Source organism: Canis lupus, chromosome X, assembly GCF_048164855.1.
Source record: "Canis lupus baileyi chromosome X, mCanLup2.hap1, whole genome shotgun sequence".
Taxonomy (NCBI): Eukaryota; Metazoa; Chordata; class Mammalia; order Carnivora; family Canidae; genus Canis; species Canis lupus.
This window is the reverse complement of record NC_132876.1, coordinates 48,977,811-49,002,136: the sequence shown is the minus strand read 5'-3', so window position 1 is coordinate 49,002,136 and position 24,326 is coordinate 48,977,811. Positions and strand designations below refer to the sequence as shown.

General features: G+C 41.9%; 2 protein-coding genes across 4 annotated transcripts; one reads left to right on the top strand and one right to left on the bottom strand.

The window, feature by feature from the left end:
• Window positions 1-440: 440 nt before the first annotated feature.
• On the bottom strand, window positions 441-9,103 carry GLA (galactosidase alpha). The gene is made up of 7 exons (XM_072815831.1): window positions 8,779-9,103; window positions 5,793-5,967; window positions 4,667-4,844; window positions 3,984-4,075; window positions 2,349-2,510; window positions 1,152-1,349; window positions 441-767 (listed from the first exon to the last, which is right to left on the bottom strand). Exons 1-7 carry the CDS (start codon window positions 8,970-8,972, stop codon window positions 504-506), a joined length of 1,263 nt encoding a protein of 420 aa, XP_072671932.1. The 5' UTR covers window positions 8,973-9,103; the 3' UTR covers window positions 441-503.
• A 140-nt stretch (window positions 9,104-9,243) lies between these two features.
• On the top strand, window positions 9,244-15,374 carry HNRNPH2 (heterogeneous nuclear ribonucleoprotein H2). 3 transcript variants are annotated; one of them, XM_072815830.1, is made up of 2 exons: window positions 9,244-9,373; window positions 13,152-15,374. In XM_072815830.1, exon 2 carries the CDS (start codon window positions 13,205-13,207, stop codon window positions 14,552-14,554), a length of 1,350 nt encoding a protein of 449 aa, XP_072671931.1. In that variant the 5' UTR covers window positions 9,244-9,373; window positions 13,152-13,204; the 3' UTR covers window positions 14,555-15,374. The 3 variants fall into 3 exon arrangements, with proteins under 3 accessions (XP_072671931.1, XP_072671929.1, XP_072671930.1); XM_072815828.1 differs by having other exon boundaries at window positions 9,248-9,385; XM_072815829.1 differs by lacking the exon at window positions 9,244-9,373 and adding an exon at window positions 12,200-12,340.
• Window positions 15,375-24,326: the final 8,952 nt, after the last annotated feature.

Below are 24,326 nucleotides of genomic sequence, written 5' to 3'. Positions count from 1 at the left end.
CTCTCTCTCTCTGTAACTATCATAAATAAATAAAAATTAAAAAAAAAAAAAAAAAGTCTGGGCTGAAATCCTGCTAGCAGTTTATAGTGGATTGTACCTGCCTCGGTTGTTAAGGATTCAAATGGGTCCCTATACTGCATTTAGAACACTGCACTGCCTGGCACATACAAAAGGGCCCAATAAGTTATACCTGTTTCTTATCAGTCATATTTGTTTCAAAAGCTTTTCCCCAAAATACTAAGGGTGCCTTCAGAAATTTTTATAAAGCTCCACTGGAAAATTTTATTGAAGGAGAGAGGAACAGCTGAAGTGGAGTGGAAGAAAAGAGAGACACCAGTGGAGTAGTCACTGGCAACAAAATACACCATTTTTTTCCTTTTGACGTAGGGCTGAAGCTCAGGAACCTGAAAGACCTGAGCCGAGACCAAGAGTCAGAACACTTAACTGATGAGCCACAGAGGCCCCAACAAAATATATATTTAAAAAAGACTTTTTAGTGTAGTTTAGTTTGCTGCCAGCCGAAGTAAAACAGTGCCTGTGGGATTTATCTTAATTTTTAAATCTGAAGTCCATTCATAAAACCCAAGCTGGCTCTTCACAGGCAGGAGCTGTGTGATCGTGCAGTCAGGAACACAGGCCATCCCCTGACCCAGGGAAGCAAGAGAGATGGTATGAAAACGAGGTCCACCAATCTCCTGCAGGTTTACCATAGCCACAGCCCAGGCTAAGTCCGTGAGTGGGCGTTCCCATACCTCGATGTTGTCTTCCTGAAAAGTAAGCCAAGAAAATAGGTGTGACAACTTGGTAACAAGAAGCTGCCTTAGTAGTAGTGGCATTCAGTGTTATTGTCAGAACTATTGAGCACTTCCAGGAAAAATTAAAATCCTACAGCATGCTTTAGAAATAAAGTAATAGCAAAAAAGGAGCCTCATTGCTGATTATGATTTGAAGATTAAAAGTAAATATTCTCAAAAGATGAGTGTACATCCTCTTATGTAACAGATTTGGGTCTAGGGCAATGGTGGTACTTGAGCACAAAGCCATTCCATCTCAAACACACAAACATTTGGATGAACTGTAAAAACAAGAGGGCAAGAGAGTATGTTACTGGCCAATTCCTATTTTATCCCATAGAACCTTATTTACTGTACCTTTCTAAGCCGGTACCCCTGCTTGCCCAAGGGGTCTTGGTTGATGGCAATTACATCCTTATTCTGAAGGAGGGCTTTGGCTTGAGGGCTGATATGCCGGAGGTCATTGGACATGAGTAATGGAGCGGCCATGATAGCCCACAGGGCCATCTGAGTTACCTGCTGATCCCAGCTGAGGCCAAAGTTACCAATCACTAGCTGGGACAAAGAAAAGCAAGAATTTAAATTAAAAAAATGAAACACTTTTAATGTTGCCTAGATGCAGAGAAGCCACTTTCTTTTTTTTTTTTTTAAACCTTTTGTTTTAATAAATAAGACATATTCATGGCTTAGGTTTTAAATCACATTTACAGATGAGGAACACTTCTAGGCCCAAACAGGTTAGCGGTGAAGCGACTACTGCTGGGAGGAATGCACGGCCCCCATGCACTTTAAGCCTAAGAGCAAAGACTTCATGTCAGAGATCACCGTACACATCCCCTCTAGGCTCAAGAACTGGAAGACTGGAGGAAGAGCGGAGACTTGGTGAAGCCCCTGTGACCACCATCTGATACCCTCACCTTCACACTACACAAGCCGATGAAAGTCGTGCTACTTTTAGATAAGCTAAAAAGGAACTTTCCTGATTATATGAAGTGAAACTTTCTCTATTGTCAACAATTAGGATAAGGGCATTAGTTACACAGAGTATCCACTGACAAATACAGACTATGAGAACAGGGAAGAGGAAGCCACACAGATATCTCGTTTCTTCAAATGTCAGAAACTTCCATGCCACAGCAGGAGAGCAGTGGATGAACTCTACCGCTCCCAAAGGTTTAGTCCAAAAACTTCCTGTTGGCATTTGCACCAAATAAGGCTCCCCGTACTTCTGAGAAGCCACTTTCTAAGGCATCTTGCTCTGAGTACTCTCAGATAAGGCCTGCTTCCAGGAATTTTGCCTTTTTTAAAAAAAATATTTATTTGACAGAGAGAGCAAGCACAAGCAAGGAGAGTGGGAGAGGGAGAAGCAGGCTCCCCGCTGAGCAGGGAGCCCAATGTGGGGCTTGATCCCAGGACCCTGGGATTGTGACGGCAGCCAAAGGCAGATACTTAACCAACTGAGCCACCCAGGTGTCCCAAGAATTTTCCCTTGAAAAATCAAATAGGAAACAGATCCAGTGCAGGGGCCTGAGCAAGGAGGGCTCAGATTCTTACCATATCTGGGTCGTTCCAACCCCCTGGTCCTGCAACATGAACAATTCTCTTCTGGTTAGAAGATGTCCAGGCCAAGATACTTTTTATACTTTGCCAAGAATCATAAACATCCTGAAAATTTCTCCAGTGATTGCAGTACTGTCGGATTTCTGTGTAATTGGGCTGTGGAAACAGACATAACTCTTCTGTTTACTTTCTCCTAACATTCTTGCAAGACAAAAACAGTCAAGTTGTAGTTTACAGATTAAAGGTCTCTATGAGGAGAGCTAAATTCTGATCATAATGGAATTTCATTGTAAGAAGTCAGCTTCAGAAGTAGGCCATCTAAATTAAAATCCCTACTAAAATGGCTTTAATACTGTTTGTGCTAGAAATTTACCAAAGGGTAACTAAGTATTGAGATTATGGAAGACTTTAATTTTTTTCACAACTTACTGTATTTTCACACTTTGCTAAAATGGATATGTATCGTTTTTGTAATAAAAAATAACTAAAATGATCCTTATTAGTAAAAATAAAAGCTGCAAAATTACATAGGACATACAAGCATAGGATAAAGTAATCTGAATCCTAGGCACATAATTTATTAACGGAATGAATACAAGTTTGTAGATAGGGAGGTAGAGTATCAGGTTTAGGATGTTGAGAAAGAGGGGAGAGCATTTTGCAGAGATTAGAAGGGAATGACAGATTCATTCTATAAGTAATTCATTCATTCTATAAGTAATTATTCAACACTTACCATAAGCTAGAGAGACTGACAAGTCAGACAAGGTCCCTGCCCTCCTGGAGCTTACATTCTAGTGGGGTAGACAGACAATAAGTCAGTCAACAAATAATTCCATACAGTGCTAAGCTCTTAAAAGGAAATTCAGATCAATGTGATAAGGAATAAACGGATAGAGGGCTATTTTATAGTAGAGAAGAGCTGTCCGAATATGTGGCATTTGGTTTGGGACTTCAATGTGTAGAAGGATGCAGCAATTTAAAAATCCTGGAGGAAGAATGTACTAGGTGAAAAAACAAAAGTGTAAAGTCCTCAAGGCAGCAGCAGACTTACCAGTCTGAGGGACAGATAGAAAACCCAGTGCAGCCATGGAAAGAGTAATGGGTGGATGGAGGCAGGCCAGGTCTGGGTCAATGGAGTCTGCTTTTATTCCGAGTGCCTGGGGAAGCCAGCTAATGCTTTTTAAAGCAGGGGAGTGATAGGATTTACATTTTAACAAGATCACTGTGATGCTGCTCCAAAAATGGATGGTTAGGACAGTGGATGCAGACTAGGCTGATGATGTAGTCTGGGTGGAGATGAGGGTGGTTTGGAAGACCAGGGTGGATGCAACAGAGACAGAAATAAGTGGGCTGATTCGGGATGTATTTTGTAGATTGTACTGATAGGATTACTGGTGGATGTGTTGTGTACTATGAGACAAAGGTTAGAATCAAAGATGACTGAGGTCCCAGGTGATGGTAGCTTAGAATCCAATTATAGCAGTGGAAATGGTGAGAAGTAGTTAGATCCTGAGAGGGATGGTAGGATGAGACTGTTAAGATTGGACTTTGAAGGCGATCCTTTGTTCTCAGGTTCTGAAAAATCTATCAGCAAAGCTCTACTGGATTCTGTGCTCACTAGCTCACCTCATGAAAAGGCCACATATAAAGGGGCCACTCACAGGAATACACAATGCTTCTGCCAGTCCTGTTCAGGGCCAGGGACATACGCTTATAACCTGTATGAGAAAACAATGGGGAAAATGAGGGAAATAAGGGAATTTCCAGCTGGTGTTATGTATTTTAGAAAGACACTGCCTGAGGAAAAAAAAAAAAGAGGCTGCCTGGAAGGGCCACGGTTATATTTTAACCAGCAGCAGAGATAGGTGGCTGCTCTGTGATTAAATTGTGTTTAGTACCTCCCAGACTGTTGGGATTGTTCTGAGGAGGTAGTGTGGGATGGTGCATATACTGAGGAAAGGCAGGAATGAAGATGCTCTTTTTCTGTGACTGACATTCCAGATGCTTTCCCAAGAGATGTTCTGGAAGGTTACAATAACTATTTGTAATGAACTCAGAGCCCTCTTGAATGAAATGTGCACAGTATGAGCCATGATTAGGCATGCATGAATTTTATATGCATGCATGAATGAATGCATGGAGAGCTGAAAGAAAAGAAGAGGTAGGAGCTCTGGCACATAGAGAATAATTATTTCCAGTACTATGACTGAACATTTAAAATGTGAAGATTAGCTCTTTGGATGCTCCAGTTACCCTGGACTCCAAGTTCCTCCTTTTGCTCATGGCTATATCTCTTGAATGAAACGTACCATTTTCCAAATGTTCCACGCTGTCACAGTAACAACCGTCAAATTTCAGCAGATCTACTCCCCAGTCAGCAAAGGTCTTGGCATCAATGTCATAGTGTCCAAAACTCCCAGGAAAGCCAGCACAGGTTTTATTTCCAACATCTGCATAAATTCCTAGCTTCAGTCCTTTGCTATGGACCTGAAATGAGAGGAAAGGATCACCCCAACAGAAGGGCAACCATGAAGTAGAGAGAACCACTCCAGGCTGTGGGCACAGACAAAGTATATTTCACTAGGCATCAGGGACTTTTTTCACAAACCTCTAAAATTATCCAGGTGAGTTAGCTGGGAGACAAAGTCTCCAATTCTGCTGAATTCAAACTATACACCTAAGCTATGATACTGAACTAAAGGGAAAGCTATCACTCATCTTTTTCTGGTGGGATCCTAAAAGTTACCTTTCCATAGCAATGACACAATTATCTGGAAAGAGACTCTCACCATGACCATACCTTTGGCTCCTCTGTGCCCTCAAATGGGCCTCATGTTGTTTCAGCAAGAATCCTGCCAAATCATCTCCCTACTCCTGATAACTGATCAAGTTTCTTATCCCCTACCCTTGGCCTGCCTTTAGCAAGAATCCTCTTGCCCTTGATGTCTCCTCTTGGTAATTTCCATCCACTGACCCCAAGTCTGCTCATTGACTATAAAACCCCACTTGTCTCTGTTGTATTTGAAATTGAGTTTGGCTTTTTCCCTATTGCAGTAGTACTGAATAAATCTGTCTTCATGGCCTTTACCTAAGCGTCCAGCTGTATTACTCTGTAAGTTCCAGAATATATTCCTTCTATCTTCTAGTTATACTACAATTGTAATAGCTGCTTAAAACATATGGAAATATATGCACGCATGTCAAGAACCAAGTTCCTTCTTCCTCCTAGAGAACTCAGTGGTTTCAGCAAAAGGAGAACTTCTCTCAGATGGGCCTCAAAAGCTATTGCAAAACAAAGGTCTGCTAATAGACTGAAAATTCCACCTGATAAGCCTTACAATTTGATAGATAATACTTTCTCAGTTTTTCTGAACAAGCTGCAGTCCAAAAGTACTTACAGTCTCCTGAATGAAAGAGAATAATCTATAAACTCACATAATTAGCAAGGCTTTGGATCCCATTAGGAAAGCGTTTAGGGTCGGCCTGAAGTCTGCCTTTTGAATCTCTTTTGGGAGCCATCCAACAGTCATCAATGCAGAGGTACTTATAACCTGCATCCTTCCAGCCATCTGAGTCCATGAGTTCTGCCATCTGCATGAAGAGCTTCTCACTGAAAGAGAAATTCCAAGAATCATTGCAATTCATTAAACAAATGATTAGGCATCTTGGGGTGTTGCAATTTGTTTCAACCCAGTTACTGCCCAGTTCAGTGGCAATCAGTGTAAGGTAAAATGGACTGGGCCCTTTTTTATTCCTCCCTGCCTGAATACTTCCACGCTAAGTACCTCAAACAATTAGGAATGGGAAATACATGAAATTGAAAAGGTAATTAGAAGAAGAAAGTTGAGTGAAGTAAGAAACTACAAAGTTACTATAATCAACAGCTTCCTTAAATATCAACAATAACCTGTTTGGAAAAAAAAGATACCATTCACAAGAGCAACCAAAAAAGCAACAGAAAAACCTAAAATACCTAGAGACAAATTTAAGACATGTGCAGGATTCATATGAATAAAACTATAATGTTCTCATGATTTCAGTAAGTGGAGAGACATTATTTTGCTCTGGAATAAGAAAACTCAATATCAAAACACACCTTTATACATTTTTCTTAATGGCGTCCCTTATACATTTTTTTCCTTATACATTTAATAAAACCCTGAACAAACCCCAAAAGGACTTTTTAAGGAAGCTGGCAACATGATTCAAAAGTTCACCTAAGAGAAAACATATGAACATTCCACAAAAGATAAATGAAGCTAGTATAGTACAATAGCATTAGAATACACAAATCAGTGGAATTAAAGACAAAGTTCTGAAAGAGATCTTTCCAGCCATCTGGTACCATGGAATTTAGTATATACATAGTTTTAAAATATTTATTTATTTGAGAGAGAGAGAGCACACGTGCGCAAACAAGCAGGCAGAGGGGTAGACAGAGAGGGACAGTCAGGCTCCCCGCTGAGCAGAGATCCCAGGACCCTGGGATCATGACCTGAACTGAAGGCAGATACTTAACCAACTGAGCCACCCAGGTGCCCCAGGAATTTACTATATATTAAATGTGGCATTCCTTATAGGAAAATAAAGTCCAGATGGATTAAAGATTTTAAAATTTTAAAAATCCATAAAAATACCACTAGAAAATGTAGATGACTATATTATTTTCAGGTAAAGACTTTCTTAGCATGATGCAGAGCCAGAAATCATAAAAGAAAAAATTGATGTTTTTGACACATTCATGCAAAACCAACATAAGTCACCATATTCATAATATGATAGACCAAACATACACACACACACAACCCCAAAACCAAACTCAAAACATTTCAATTAAAAAACAGTAAGTGGAAATAAAAACACCATATTGACAAAGTTTTTTGTTGTTGTTGTTTTAAAGGAATAACAAAAATGCAGTGTTGGCCAGCGTGTGGGGAAATAGACATTTTCATACACTGTTCTTGGGAATGTGCATTTGTAAGACTTTTGGGGAGGATAGTTTTATATGTAACAAAATGGGCATACCTTTGGATCCAGTAATTACACTTCTAAGGCAAGAATCTTATGATATATAAGGATGGTTAACACAGCTTCACAAGAATTAAAAAAATGGAAGAGCTTGAATAGCTATCAACAGGAGATTGCTTAAATAAATTATATACATATGATTTGAATTTGTTAAGTGCTTATTCTGTGCCAGGAAAACTTTAGTTTCATTATACTCTACTGTCTACATTTTTTGCAATGATCATGCATTAGTTTTATTATCAGATATAAAAATAAGCCAACCACTACTTAGGGAAAAAAAGGAAAAGGCAAAAGGAAATATGTGTTCGGAACTACATTCCTCAGCATTAAACCACCACAGCTTTGAACTGTGTCTGTGAGCATCTGTAATTTATCTCCATTTATTTTGTGCATCAAAACCAAGAGAGGGGGGATCCCTGGGTGGCTCGGTGGTTTGCCGCCTGCCTTTGGCCCAGGGTGCGATCCTGGGGCTCCCGGCATGGAGCCTGCCTCTCTGTCTATCATCAATCAATCAATCAATCTTAAACAAACAAACAAACAAACAAACAAGAGAGGTTATTCTTCGAGTCTGGGAATGCTTGAAATGTTTCTATATAAATTAATTGTAGGGCAGCCCGGGTGGCTCAGCGGTTTAGCGCCGCCTTCAGCCCAGGGCGTGATCCTGGAGACCCGGGATGGAGTCCCACGTCGGGCTCCCTGCATGGAGCCTGCTTCTCCCTCTGCCTGTGTCTCTGCCTCTCTCTATGTCTCTCATGAATAAATAAATAAATAAAATCTTAAAAAAAATAAATTAATTGTAATTCCGTAGTTACTTTATGCCATTTCCGCTTACGGAACACTCCACATTTGGATAGGAGGAAACCTTTGTAAAGTTCCTCCAGGTCAACCTTCGAGCCAGATGCCACACTCAAGAGAGTGAGGGGTGGGGATATCTCAGAGACTCCATGGTTCCTCTAAACTCCCTCCAGTCACAGCCAAGGAACTCCTCACCCAAAAAGCAGAAGAACTTGCACGTGGCTTAGTCCTCTGTCTCTCCTACTCACCCCAGCTGTGGTCACTAACAGTGCCTGGCAGGGACAGAACAGCAGTTCACTAGAAGAGTCTGAATAGGACTGGATGGTGAATGGATAAAGTCCCTAGTTGGGTGATCCGGCACAGACAGACGGAGAAGCAGAGGCTGCTGACCCGACTCCTACCATAGAAGGGGTCACGCCAGAGAAAGTTTGGGGCTAGTTGCCAACCAGGGCAGTTTGCTGAGGATAAAAAAGCAGCAGTAATAGGGGAGCCGTGCCTCAGGGTCAAATGTTCCCTCTGAGACCCTCTATTGCCCCAAACAGAGACAGACGAACACACGGAAAGGCGAACGCAAGGGAGTACTCAGTATCTCTCATACCTGATACAGGAATCTGGCTCTTCTTGGCAGTCAACGTTGCACATGAAACGCTCCCAGTGCAGCCAGCCCATGGTAGGGGTCATCGCCAAGCCATTGTCCAGGGCCCTGGCCCCAGGGACGCTCCAGAGAACCAGGGCCAGGAAGCGAAGTGCCAGTAGGAAGCACGGCTGCAGCAACTGGCTCTTCAGCTTCATTGTCACCGTAATGCAGTGTTAAATTTCTATTGGTAATCTGGGCTTTTAAATTTAACTTTAGGGGCGGACCAATCAGCGGTGAGTTATTAAATAACGACGTTATTGTTTCTCGGGCAACTGGGACGGTGATCCCCAGAGGCAAACCAATGATCAGTCACATAAGGCGCACCGCAACCAACCACACGCTTTCTTTCTTGATATTGGCCCTCCCTGTTTCCATACCAGAAGGAAGTGCGGCACTTAAGAGATCCCGAGTCTAAGCCGAGAGTTGCTCACGTGACCGAGATCTCACATGACGTAGGTGGTCACGTGATCAGCCGCTTACGTGAGCAGAAGTAGTTCTGGTCGTCGTCTACCGTCTCGCTATAGCCGTTTGAGGGAAGAAGGAGGAAAATTGTCCGGTATCGTTAGAGGTTGGTGTGTGGGTGGGAACTGGGGACCCGAGGGTGGTGCTGATGAAGACCAAAGCAGGATCCGCGGGCCGCCTCCGCCTTTTTCGTTCCCTGCTTTCCCCTCCCCCGCTCCCCCTCCCCCATCTCAGTGCCGGGAAGCCGCCTTTGCTGCGCCTGGTGGGGAAATGGTGGACGTTCGTGACTGTGTATGTGTTTCTGTATATCAGTCTGTCTGGGTGGGTCTCAGGGGACCCTTAAGAGAAACTGTGAGGTGAAAACGCTTGAAAACCACGTCCTTGGGTTAGGAAAAACAAATATTGAGACTAGTGGCCAGAGTGCTCGTCCATCCATTCAGGCACTTAGTCCCCACTGATTGTAGGGGGACGCACCAAGTGAATTTTATCTGTAGAGTCACATCTAGGCAAACGCTGCGTGCCTGACCGAGGCGCCCAATAAATGTTTTTACTGAATTGAATATTTAAATAACGCTTATTTTTCTACTTATAATAACAACCTACACCTAGTTTTGAACATTCAAAAAATAACAGTATAGTATAAATTTAAAAAATACATGCAGTTCCTCACCAGGAGATAACTACTCAGCATTTTGGTGTATAAAAAGTATGTGTATAACACACATATAAATACACAATTTCTTAACCCACAAATGGAATCCTAGTTCCTACTTCAGCAACTTAGTCCTGGTGGCCTTCCCAGGAGATACAGTAGTGAAGCAGAATCTCCCTTCCACTACAGAAGGGATGTTAATTTCTGGAGTGCTACAGGGACATGAAATGGGATTGGTCATCCAAGAGATAGGGCATGCTAAAGACCAGCCCATTAATCTGTCACTCACCCCTAAAGATGGTTTATATGAAGAGTATTATTTGAGGATGCAGTGTGCCAGGCATATAATAAGCAATTAGTAAATGTTGGCTGAATCCTCAGTGTAGTTTTATGGCAGTTAATAAACTTTGTACTTTCTTTCCAAGAGGACCATGTCAGATAAGCCATGCACATATACAAAGTTAGAAAACTTTATAAAAAATATTTAAAATTTTTTGCTGAAATAAAATTAATCTGTATAGAAAATTAAGAATGCACAAGAAATTGAAAAAATAACATTTAAAAAGTCATAAACTTGCCACTCAGAGAAATCACTATTAACATTTGATGCATTCCCCATGTATATATATATATTTCTAATATTTTGTTTCAATTACAGTGATTTTTAAAAATTAAAATTATAAAGAAGTATATGGAGTAAATTGTGAAAATCTACTTCAGTCTACCTCCCCCAGTTCCTGCTTTCTCAGAAAACAAATTTGTATTATATACTTTCAGATCTTCTATGCATTTACATACATATATACTTGCATGCTTATATTTTAAAATAGGATCACACTCTGCATATTCTATTTAATACATTTTGGAAATCTAGATTACGGCAGATCTTTTTTCTTAAATGCAGCATAGAATTCCATTTTCTTTTTTTAAGATTTTATGTATTAGAGAGTGAGAGAAAGAGCACGAGCAGGGGGAAGAGGTAGAGGGAGAAGGAGAGGAAGAAGCAGACTCCTCCCAAGGAGCCTGATGTCACGACTCAACCCCAGGACCCTGGGATCATGACCTGAGCTAAAGGCAGATGCTTAACTGACTGAGCCACTCAGGCCTGGAGGATTCCATTTTAAGGATAAAGTATACTGTAATTTATTCAGCCTTTCACCTATTGATGAATTGTTAGGTTTCTAATTTTCTGCCATTAGTAACAGTGCAATAGCAGTGAACATTTGTGAGTATTTCTGTTGACCAGTTTCCGGAAGGAATTTTAGCAGGGTCAAACAATATGTAAACATATATATTTTTTTACATAGTTGAGATTATAAAGCATCTGTGATCCTGGTTCATGAGATTATAGCATATGTAGTTCTTCATGTTGTTAAATATTTATGTAATTTTAAAATTGTGTAATACTCTTTAATAAAATACCTTTTGAAGAATATATAGCTTCATAAATCTTTGTCTGAATTTCAGATCATCTCTTTAGGGCACATAATCTGAAATGGATTTACTATATCAGAAGGCATGATACATGTTTCCAGATTGCTTTCCAGAAGTACTGTATCTACTTTCACTCCTCTAGGAGTGGTTGTGAACCCTGAATATTAGCATTGGCTTATCCTTACTGTTTAATTTTCACTGTCTTGGTAGGTGAAAAATGTTGATTAATTCTGGTTTTAATTTCGATTTCTGATAATTGATGAAGTTTGAACATTTCTCAGACAACTCTCCTATATCCTCACATCTGCATTCCTCCTGTATTTAATCTGTTATCACGTCCTGCAGAGTCCACTGCTTTCAATGTGTAGATTACATCCTTCCTTTCTTTTTTATTTATTTATTTTTAAAAATATTTATTTGAAAGAGAGCCCACACACAAGTGGGGGGGAGGGGGAACAGAGAGAGAGGGAGAAGTAGACTTCCCACTAAGCAGTGAGCTCCAGGATGTCTTGACTCAATCCCCGGGACCCTGAGATCAGGACCTGAGCCGAAGGCAGCTGCTTAACCAACTGAGCCACCCAGGGGCTATCCTTTCTTTTTTAAAACTGTTGCCTTAGGTGAAATCCTTATTGCCAAAAAGAGGTTGGGGTTATAACTGATCCTGCTTGTGTCACACCAGCCCCCTCTGTTTGAGTTCCACACTGTTGCCAGGGTGATCTATTATTTGAAAAGGCTCTGGTTACCTCACTTTCCTCCCCTCACTCCCTTACCCACTCCCTTACCCATTCCCTTACCCTCACTCCCCTACCCCACTCCTCTGTTTTAAAACCCTTAGAAGACTCTTAACGTTTGTCTATCAAGTAAGGCCTTTGGGATCTTACTCTCTACCTTGCCAGCCTTAACTTCTTGCCTGGGCTCATCCTATTTTATGCTCCATTGTAATTTTTAAAAATTTATTTGTGGATCCTTGAACTGGTGAGTCTGTTTAAACAATTCTGTGCCAACTGTTAGAATTGACCAACTAGTCCCTGTTTTATACCACCTTTTCACGCTATACAGAATTTTGTCATAGCAGGAATAATGTTTATTTGCCCTTTTGCCTTTAGTAAAGATGTATAATGCCCCTGTAGGACTATAAACCCTTTCTTGGTTTATTGATCCTTGTATCCCAAAGCCAAGTACTGGACTTGCCAGTTGAAAAATATAAAATGAATGTATGATCACCCTTAATGTCTTTTTCCCATTTATTGCTTAGGCCTTAATATTTCCTTGATTTTATTAATTGGCATGAGTTCATTATATAAGGATATTAATGTACTGTTGTGTCTTCTCAAGTGTATTGTCTTTTAATTCTGTTTAATCTTACCTTTGATGTAATGAAGTTTTTCATTTTTATGTAATCAGGTATAGCTATCTCGTATTTGTTCACAGCTTCCAGTGATTTTGCTGCTGATTTTTTATGCCTTTTGTGTTCTATGATGTTAATATATGTTCAATATAGAAAACCTAAAACATAGAAATGTCCAAAGAAAATACTCCTTTAATAAAAAAGTTCCCATAAGCCTACTGCCCAGAAATAACCACTATTAACGGTATTCAACACATAATAGGTATTGAGTAAATAATCTTTGGATGAATGAATTAAAAATTTGGTGCAGTCTTTTTATTTATATGAATATTTTAGAACAAAGCTATCCGTTTGAGTTTTATATTATTGGTTTGCTTTTTTCTCTTACTATGTTGTGAACATTTTTCCATGACAATAGTCTTCTAATTTTTTTTTTAGCTACACTGAAACTGCATTGAGCCAAGCTTGCCACCAAGAGCCCAACAATCATCATGATGCTGAGCACGGAAGGCAGGGAGGGGTTCGTGGTGAAGGTCAGGGGCCTACCCTGGTCCTGCTCAGCTGATGAAGTGATGCGCTTCTTCTCTGATTGCAAGATCCAAAACGGCACATCAGGTATTCGTTTCATCTATACCAGAGAAGGCAGACCAAGTGGTGAAGCGTTTGTCGAACTTGAATCCGAAGATGAAGTGAAATTGGCATTGAAGAAGGACAGAGAAACCATGGGACACAGATACGTTGAAGTGTTCAAGTCCAACAGTGTTGAAATGGATTGGGTGTTGAAGCATACAGGTCCGAATAGTCCTGATACTGCCAACGATGGCTTCGTCCGGCTTAGAGGACTCCCATTTGGCTGTAGCAAGGAAGAGATTGTTCAGTTCTTTTCAGGGTTGGAAATTGTGCCAAATGGGATGACACTGCCGGTGGACTTTCAGGGGCGGAGCACGGGGGAGGCCTTTGTGCAGTTTGCTTCGCAGGAGATAGCTGAAAAGGCCTTAAAGAAACACAAGGAAAGAATAGGGCATAGGTACATTGAAATCTTCAAGAGTAGCCGAGCTGAAGTCCGAACCCACTACGACCCCCCGCGAAAGCTCATGGCTATGCAGCGGCCAGGTCCTTATGATAGGCCAGGGGCTGGCAGAGGGTATAATAGTATTGGCAGAGGGACTGGGTTTGAAAGGATGAGGCGTGGTGCCTATGGTGGAGGGTATGGAGGCTATGATGACTATGGTGGCTATAATGATGGCTATGGCTTTGGGTCTGATAGATTTGGAAGAGACCTCAATTACTGTTTTTCAGGGATGTCTGACCATAGATATGGAGATGGTGGGTCCAGTTTCCAGAGCACCACAGGGCACTGTGTACACATGAGGGGATTACCTTACAGAGCCACTGAGAATGATATTTACAATTTTTTCTCACCTCTTAACCCCATGAGAGTGCACATTGAAATTGGACCCGATGGCCGAGTTACTGGTGAGGCAGATGTTGAATTTGCTACCCATGAAGATGCTGTGGCAGCTATGGCAAAAGACAAAGCTAATATGCAACACAGATACGTGGAGCTCTTCTTGAATTCTACTGCAGGAACAAGTGGGGGTGCTTATGATCACAGCTATGTAGAACTCTTTTTGAATTCTACAGCAGGGGCAAGTGGTGGTGCATATGGTAGTCAAATGATGGGAGGAATGGGCTTATCCAACCAATCTAGTTATGGGGGCCCTGCCAGCCAGCAGCTAAGCGGGGGTTATGGAGGTGGGTACGGTGGTCAGAGCAGTATGAGTGGATATGACCAAGTGCTGCAGGAAAACTCCAGTGACTATCAGTCAAACCTCGCTTAAGTAAACAATACTAAACAGCTATTACAAAAATAAAATCTCTGCATTTATGGGAGTTGTAGAATGGGAGGGATGTCTAGTATATCCAGTATGATTGGTAAATGGGAAATACTGATTCTGATCACTCTTGGTCAGCTTCCTCTTTCTTTCTTTCTTTCTTTCTTTCGTTCTTTCGTTCTTTCGTTCTTTCATTCTTTCCTTTTTTTTTAAGAAAACAAAAGTTAAGTTTAACAGTTTTGCATTACAGGCTTGTGATTCATGCTTACTGTAAAGTGGAAGTCAAGGTTTTACAACTTTAAGCTCAGTAATTTTGAACACTGAAACATTCATCTAGGGTGTAATAACAACGTTCAGTATTGACCATAACTGTTAAAACAATTTTCAGCTTTCCTCAAGTTAGTTACATTGTAGGAGTATACCTAAGCAGTAAGCATTATTTAGGTTAAAGCAGTTTCACTTATGTTAAATGTTGCTCTTATACCACAATACCTTGAAAACTTTGGATGCATGTTGAGAAACATGCTTTTCTGTAAAACTCAAATATAGGAGCTGTGTCTACGATTCAAAGTGAAAACATTTGGCATGTTTGTTAATTCTAGCTTTTTGGTTTAATATCCTGTAAGGCACGTGAGTGTACACTTTTACTTTTTTAAAGATCTGGGACAATTTTGAGATGTAATACCAATACTTTAGGAGTTTGGTCATGTTGTTTGTATGAGATTCTGAGACTTTGATTTAAACCTTTCCTTGTATTGTGATTTCCATTAGATGTATTGTACTAAGTGAAACTTGTTAAATAAATCTTCCTTTTAAAAATGAAAAATCTTGTGCAGCTTGATTTCTTTTAAAAATTTTATTTATTTGAGAGAGAGAGAGGCAGAGAGATCAAAGAAGGAAAAGCAGATTTGCCGCTGAGCCGAGAGCTGGATGCAGGGCTCAATCCCGGGCCACTGAGATCATGACCTAAGCTGAAGGCAGACATTTAACTGAGCTACCCAGGCGCCCCAACAGCTTAATTTTTTAAAAATGTTCCATCATATGAACCATTTCTTTGATACAAGTCCTCTGCACTTGAAACTTATTTTTTTAAGATTTTTATTTATTTATTTGATAGAACAAGCAGGGTGGAATGGCAGGCAAAGGGAGAGGGAGAAGCAAGACTCCACACTGAGGAGGGTCCCGGACATGGGGCTTGATCCCAGGACCTTGAGGTCATGACCTGAGCCAAAAGCAGATACTTAACCCACTGAGCCACCCAGTGCCCCTGCCACTGAAATTTAAATTTAATTTTTATAAACACACATTAGTACCATCATACATAAATTGTTCACTGTATCATTATTTTTAAGATCTATGCCTAAAAGTGGGATTGTTGAGTCAAGTGTACCCACATTTTTAAGGCTTTTGATTTGCATTGTCACATTATGGTACTCTTTGCACTGCCCCCCTCCACCATGATGCATATTATTCTTGATCTTGGCTAATTTATTAGTTGAAAAATGGTATCCCGTTGCTATTTTAATTTGTTTAATGAGGTAGAGTATTATTCTGTTTCTAAACTCTCCATGTCCACAGGACTATTGGGCTTCTCTGGAAACTATACTTTATCAAGACAGCATTCTCCAAAAGCCAGAAAGTAAAAACAAATCCCCTTCCTTTCATTGAATCATATATGGAAGATCTAAGGCACCTTTATATGTTCTAAAAAAGAAGCCTATGTTATTATATAAGTAATTCAGTCTCCTCCATGAATTTATTAATAGTCTCTAAACACTATGAGGTTTTTCAGGGCATTTAAAGCTTGTTCTTAACCATTGGTTCGCATACCTTAGTGTGCACCAGAATCATCTGTGGGGCTTCTAAAAACAGTGGTTACTGGGCCTCACTCCTAGAGTTTCTGAAATCTGGTGATTCTGGGTTTGTGTTTAAGAATCTGGGGCACCTGGGTGGCTCAGTGGTTGAGCATCTGCCTTCAGCTTAGGGCATGATTCCAGGGTCCTGGGATAGAGTCCTGTGTCGGGCTCCCCACAGGGATCCTGCTTCTCCCTCTGCCTGTGTCTCTACTCTGTGTGTGTGTGTGTGTATGTGTGTGTGTGTGTGTGTCTGTCTTATGAATAAATAAATAAAGTCTTTAAAAAAATCTGCTGATGCTCCTGGTCTCATGACCACATTTTGTGACCCTGTGCGGCACTCTCTAATGGCTAAAGGCCCAGAAGAGCAGCTCTAAGAACGACTTCTTCATGATTCCTGATTGCCTCCCCTACATTCATTCCTGTAACAAGTAATTTAAACTTTCTATTAAAGTACAGATTGCATATGATTATTTACAATATCTTGCACCTCCCATGATGACTTTAAATGCCTTTGACATGGGGGGGGTTATCTTACATTTCTGCATATGTAGTTGCTATTGACAATTGCACCTCTTAAAGACATTCAGGCCTGGATACCCTCAGGTTACTACCAGCTGCACCTGAACTTCTACAAGTCTTTATGTGGCCAGCCTGGAAATGGCTTGTTATCCTTGGCTCTGCTTATAGCTTGGGGCCCAAAGAAATGCTCTGAGATGGAAAGCAAATAACAAATTGGTATTACCTGATTCAGTTTTATTCAAGGACACTTTTTATTAAGTATCATTTCTAGTAAATCATTCACACTGAGGATACAGTGACAGGTGATTTGAGATTCTTTAATGGCTTCTAATTTCTGTCACAGCTGCCAAAAGAACAAGAAATCCATTTTGACTCATGTCATACAGACCCAGTCATTACCTTGCCCTCCTAAGCTCCTTCAGGAAGCCTTCCTTAGGGAGTTCACAAGTAGGTGTTTTTGCTTTCTACACTCCTCAGTTAATTTTCCAGAACGTTCTGTAAGTATGAGCACAGATTCTCCTGTTAGCCACTAGATGTCACCAAATGCCATGAAAGGATTGGCTGAGACCTGTGCTCAAAGGTGTTTGTACCCTCTTGGTTGGATAAGAAAACTCCCCAGCATTTTAGGGAAGTAGTCAAAAGAGAGACCCAGGAAAAGGTCAGCAGAAGCACTATGGGTGCGGAAAGGGACAACAGTACCTGTCAGGGCAGCAGCACAGATGTACACACGCAACCCCCCCTCTCAAATCTAACACCCTAACACCACCCAAGAGAGTTTGCTGAAAGGTAAAATAGGAAACCTGCCCGTAGCTCCCCAAACCACTAAGCCAGGGGATTCATTTTTTTTTAAAGAAATGTTTATTTATTTCTTTATTTGACAGAGAGAGAGAGAAAGCACAAACAGGGGAGAGTGGCAGGCAGAGGGAGAAGCAGGGTCCCCGAGGAGCAGGGAGCCCGATGCCGGACTCGATCCCAGGACAATGGGATCATGACCTGAGCTGAAGACAGACACTTAACCAACTGAACTACCCAGGCGTCCCAGGGATCCATTTTATTTTGTTTTATTTTATTTTATTTTATTTTATTTTATTTTATTTTATTTATTATTTTATTTGTTTTATTTGTTTTTAAATTTTGTTATTTTATTTTTTTCCAGGGATCCATTTTAGACTGCACCTGTGAGCTACTTGGCAGGCTCAGGTTGAAAGTTTGTAGTCGCAATAATCATGGCCTAAGTGGGTCCCCCGCTGATGGCTTTATGCCAGTGGTTTTCAGAGTGTGCTTCCTGGACCAGCAGCCTGACCTGGTACTTGTTAGAAATGCAAAGTCTCAGGCCTGTCCCAGACAGACTGACTCAGAAACTCTGGGGTGAGGCCCATATTTGTGTTTTAAGGCACTCTACAGGTGATTCTGATGCACAGAACCATTGGTTAATGTAGGCATCCTGTTATTCACCCATTCATTTATTTCTGCATTCATTCATCCAACCCTAAAGGTCACTAAACCAGAGACAGTCTTTTTAAAAAAATATTTTATAAATTTATTTGAGAGAAAGAGAGAGAGCACAGGAGCAGGTAGGAGCAGGGAGCCCCCATGCCAGGCTGGATCCCAGGACCCTGAGATCATGACCTGAGCCAAAGGCAGACATTTAATCAACTGGGCCACTCAGGCGCCCCCAAACCAGAGCCAGTCTTATCTGTGAGCATGGCACAGCTTCTGTATCCTCCCCTCCCAAACTGATATGAAAAGGCATTGCAAATTCACTTAGAAATCAAGGTTCTGTTTCCTCAGGGAGGATTCCTAAGTTCTCAGCAAAAAGGAAGATTTTTTTTTCCAGGATGGACCTTGAGCGCAGTTGCAAGAACAAGATTGCTGCTGATGAAAAATTCTACTCACTACACTTGACACTGAGCTGGGACAGGTCCATTTCACAAACCCCTCTCAGTGGCAAAAATTCAGTCTTGTGAATGCAAAGCAGTCATGCCCGTGGGGTCACCAGGTTAGCGCACTGCAGGGCCCCATTCAGAGAGTTAGCTTGTGCTTGGAGCCTGTGGGAGGAGGGCAGGAGGCCCCCCCACCCCGCAATCATCCCAGACAGATGCACAGAACGCACCTCCCGCCAGCTGTCAAGTGCCGAAAAGAAGACGTTAGCCTTCTGAAAAAAAGGGATGGGTACTGAGGAACAGCATTTGAGAATCACTGTGATTTATTCATTAATTATTTTTGAACCATTTACCTATACTGGTCTATGAGGTGTTGGAACAGGTACTACCAGGAATTCTAGTCTCAGGGCTGTCATTGGAATAGCTCTACCTCCCTAATGACAAGCCTTTGTTTCTGGGCTGACATAATTGTGTCTGGCTCTGTTCTCCCTCAGGATGAATTTCATTTTGCATCAGACCTCTGTACCCCTACTACGACCTGAAACAGTCTTGTGGCAGGCCTCCCCACCAGTCCCTAAAGTGTGCCTTGTCTCATGCAGTGGACAAAGCTTGAATCCTTTCCCGGAGGCTCCTGAGCCTCTCCTGCAAGTAGACTTTGATTGGGTCTATTTCTTCGCCGACAGCCACCAGCAGCCACCTATGTTTCTCCTAAATATATGAATCATGAGTGCCTTCCCAGGATTCTCCTCAGCCCCCACACAAGTGGGCTTGTGCAAGTCTTTTCTGCAGTCTTTCAAATCTGCCCAGTTCCAGTAGGTTCCTGAGTATGGGCAGATGAGTCAGCCCCTGCAAATGAGATAGATTCATGCTGCAGAGCAAGTTTCTGACCTCTGCCATGCTGGAAAATTGGTAAATTCAGCAAATGAATGACTTCCTGGATATCAGACTGTCAGCCTTCCCTGGGCCATGCCCCATCTGTGTAACATTTTCACCCCTGGGCACATCCCACCCAGCCTGCTTGGTCCTGACTGCAGGGGTCCTGTGTAAAGTTTGTGCCACTGAGGGACGGGAGAAGGCATATGTTCTAAGAATACACAGGATCTGATTCAAACCTGACCACAAGGCAGGTTTACCCGAGGTAGGCGAAGGACAGAGAGAGCCAAGTTGAGCTAAATGGGTAAAACCAGGCTTCTGTCCATGGCAATTGAGAAGGTCAAGAGGAGATCGTGAGTGCTGCACAGACTAGGGGTGAACCCTTTGTGAAAGTTCATGTGCATGTTGCAGGAGGTCAGGGTGCAGCTGGGAGTAGGGCAGAGCTGGCGTTATGCTGAATCAGCATGGCTGCTTCTGTATCCCAGGCTTAATGCTTGGGGGTTATTTGGTTCTGAAATCCAGATTTGGGGGCAAGTCAGGGTGACACAAGTGCCAGTGGAGGCCCTGGGAGGTGGAACCATGGCTACCTATGGCAGTCTGTTAGACCAGAATCCATTTTATTTTATTTATTAATGAGAGACACAGAGAGAGGCAGAGACACAGGCAGAGGGATAAGCAGGACTCAATTCCAGGACCCCAGGATCATGGCCTGAGCTGAAGGCAGATGCTTAACTGACTGAACTGCCCAAGCATCCCCAGAATCCATTTTAGAATGAAATAAATAGTGCTTAGCAATCAGGCAGGTACAGGTCAGCATCCTGCTTCAATCTTTTATTTGGTCTGTAACTTTGGACATGGCACCCTATTTGAGTCAGCACTGTTACTTGGAGATAGTAATAATGCTGCTGTACGATATTGTTACCATTTGTGATTTGCTACACATCACAAGCTGGGACAGTACCTGTCACTTATTAAGTAAATTCCAAACTCACCTAATAATACTAATCAACTTGCAATAGATCCATTTGCAAGGCAGCAGTCATTTTTGTGTCAATTCCGGCACCCCAGAATTGCCAGGTGCAGATATAGTTTCCTGCATCCTGTAAACTTTGGAATTATTTCTGAGTTTAGAGAGATAAGAAGGGCAGGCATGACTTTGGAGAAAGAAAGAAGAGGATCAACACAGGGCAGGAGCAAGGCAGGGACACCTCCAGAGCCCACTGAGACCCAGGATCCCTTACTGAGAGGAGGAAGAGATGGATTGGAGGCCAATAGGATAGTGACCACAGTCCAGCTGCACCCACCTCTGGCTGTACACAGCTGCAATACATCATAGTCTCAAGATTTCATTTTGTTGTAACAAAATGAATCTCTGCTAAAGTTCTAAGCTATCATATCCACAGAAAGCAGCAATGGAGGAATGTTCTGGAGATTACCTTCCCAAGATTTTAGTATATGTGCCATTATCAATAAAGGCTGATCATGCCTTACACGTGAGTGCATATTTAAGATCAGGTTCTGTTTCATCCAGCCCACATCCGTGATTATCAGCAAAAAGGGGTTTTCTTCAAGATGGGCCTACTAAGTCTCCCACCCTACAATGAGAGACCAGAGAGATCTCTACATTATGGGCATTTTTGGTCATATTCCTGAAAGCCATCTCCGGAGAGGTCTCAGCACAGAGAAACCCCAATTCAATGCTCAGGATGGGAGGTAGGGTTGTATTTTCACTTCTACAGGGATCCTGGCTCAGGGTTTACATGGGAGAAAGGTTGGGGACTCCTGAATATGCTGCCCTTTGTGAAGCAGATGGCATCCAGCGGTCATGGGTCAGAGATACTAAGACCTTGCTTCCTTGCAATCTCCTGCATGAGGATGAGTGTGCTCACCCAAAGACTGAGACCAGTAGTTACCTCCATTCATTCATGACCACATACTCAGTGGCTGGTGTGTATCAGGCAGGATGACGATGCTGATGTTAACCTTGAAGTTGCTTTGCCTGACTGTATTAGTTTCCTGAGGCTGCTACAACAAGTTGTCACCAACCTGGTGGCTTAGAACAGAAACTTATTCATTCTCACAGAATTCCAGAGGCCAGACATTCAACATCAATTTTACTGAGCCCAAACCAAGGCGTTGGCAGGGCTATGCTCACTCCAGAGGCTCTAGGGAGGAATCTATTTTTTGCCTTTTATCAGCAACTAGGGGCTGTCAGCATTGCTTAGCATGTGGCCACATCACTCTAATTTTTGTTTCCACGGTCATGTTGTGTCCTCTTCTGTGTACAAATCTCCCTCTGCCTTCCTGCCTCTTATAAATTCATTTCAAATGGCATTTAGGGCTTATCCAGATAACCCAGGATAATCTCCCCATGTCAAAATCCTTAATTTAATTATGTATGCAACTTGTCATTTTCCAAGTAAAGTAACATTTACAGGTTCTGGGGATTGGTATTGTGGACATTTGTTTGGGAACTATTATTAGACTACCTCACTGACCAGTGCCTCTCGACTGGATACCTAGAGGTCATTGAGAGAATGCTCTCCCAGATGATCTGCTTTTTTCCTTTCCCACATCAAGGGAGCTGTCCATAGTAGGGAGGGCCCATCAGAGAAAGTAACCCATCCTGTATTCTACCTCTATAAAGGCTGCCCAGACTTCCCCTCACCCCTATCACTCTCTTCCAGGTAACTGTATCCTGGCAAAGACACTCTTCTTTTTTTTTTGTTTCCAACATTGAGATTTCTTATTAATATTCCCTGAACACAAATATAAGATAGTCTTGCAAAAGTGACTATAAAACTGAAAGACACTCTTTTTTTTCTGATTTTTTTTATTGGTGTTCAATTTGCCAACATATAGAATAACACCCAGTGCTCATCCCATCAAGCGCCCCCCTCAGTGCCCGTCACCCAGTCACCCCCACCCCCCGCCCACCTCCCTATCTACCACCCCTTGTTCGTTTCCCAGAGTTAGGAGTCTCTCATGTTCTGTCTCCCTTTCTGATATTTCCCACTCAATTTTTCTCCTTTCCCCTTTATTCCCTTTCACTTTTTTTATATTTCCCAAATGAATGAGACCATATAATGTTTGTCCTTTCCGATTGACTTATTTCACTCAGCATAATACCCCCCAGTTCCATCCACGTTGAAGCAAATGGTAGGTATTTGTCATTTCTAATGGCTGAGTAATATTCCATTGTATACATAAACCACATCTTCTTTATCCATTCATCTTTCGATGGACACCGAAGCTCCTTCCACAGTTTGGCTGTAGTGGACAATGCTGCTATAAACATCGGGGTGCAGGTGTCCCGGCGTTTCACTGCATCTGTATCTTTGGGGTAAATCCCCAGCGGTGCAATTGCTGGGTTGAAGGGCAGATCTATTTTTAACTCTTGGAGGAACCTCCACACAGTTTTCCAGAGTGGCTGCACCAGTTCACATTCCCACCAACGGTGCAAGAGGGTTCCCCTTTCTCCACATCCTCTCCAACATTTGTTGTTTCCTGCCTTGTTAATTTTCCCCATTCTCACTGGTGGAAAGACACTCTTCTTGACCAAACTTAGTCAAACTCCTCTGAGCCCTCTTCTGAACTAGGCCATGACCTTGGCCTGCTGCCCTTGGCCTGTCTTTAGCAAGAATACTGCTAAGTCATTTTATTAAGAATCCCCCATTCTTGATATTTGATCAAGTTCCTTATCCTTCACCTTTGATGTCTAAGTCCTTGGCCTGCCTTTAGCAAGAACCCCCCTCATTTTGATGTCTCCTCTTAATAATTTCCCAGCCACTGACCACTTTACTCTACTCACTGGCTATAAATCTCTAGCTGTCTTTGCTGTATTTGGAGTTGAGTTCAATCGCTCTCCCCTTCTGCAATAGTGTTGAATGAAGTCTTCATTACTGTTTTAACAAATGTCAGAATACACTGAGGAGGGCACTTGATGGGATGAACACTGGGTGTTATACTATATGTTGGCAAATCGAACTTCAATAAAAACAAAAACAAAAAACCCCACAAATGTCAGAATAATTTCTCTTTAATAGCTCACAGTTGCCCAGATCAGTTTTCCTGAAGCTGGTTATAGTCTCATCACCTAGACATTCTCAGAGACATTCTACTGCCTATCAACAGACAACAAGACAAACAGCTTGCCCTGGCTGTCACCTCCCTCCAGCCCCTATCTCCTAAAGTCTTGGAATAACATTGCTATCAGAAAGCTGTGAGTAAAATGCGAGTGTTATATGTACACAGCTTTATTTGAAATTAAATTTAGGAGTTAGAATTCTAGAAAAAAGAAATGATGTATATTAACCACAATAAATAAGACCTTGAAGAAGTAGAAGGAAACAAAATATAACATTTGCATGTCATTATCACTTGAAATAATACTATTATTCCTGACATTCTTTTTAAAAAGATTTTATTTATTTATTTATTCATAAGAGACAGAGAGAGACAGACAGACAGACAGACACAGGCCGAGAGAGAAGCAGGCTCCATGCAGGGAGCCGGACGTGGGACTTGATTCCAGGTCTCCAGGATCACACCCTGGGCTGAAGGCAGTGCTAAACCGCTAAGCTACCTGGGCTGCCCTATTCCTGACATTCTTATACCAAACTGTACCCACTCCTACCCCAGGCAACA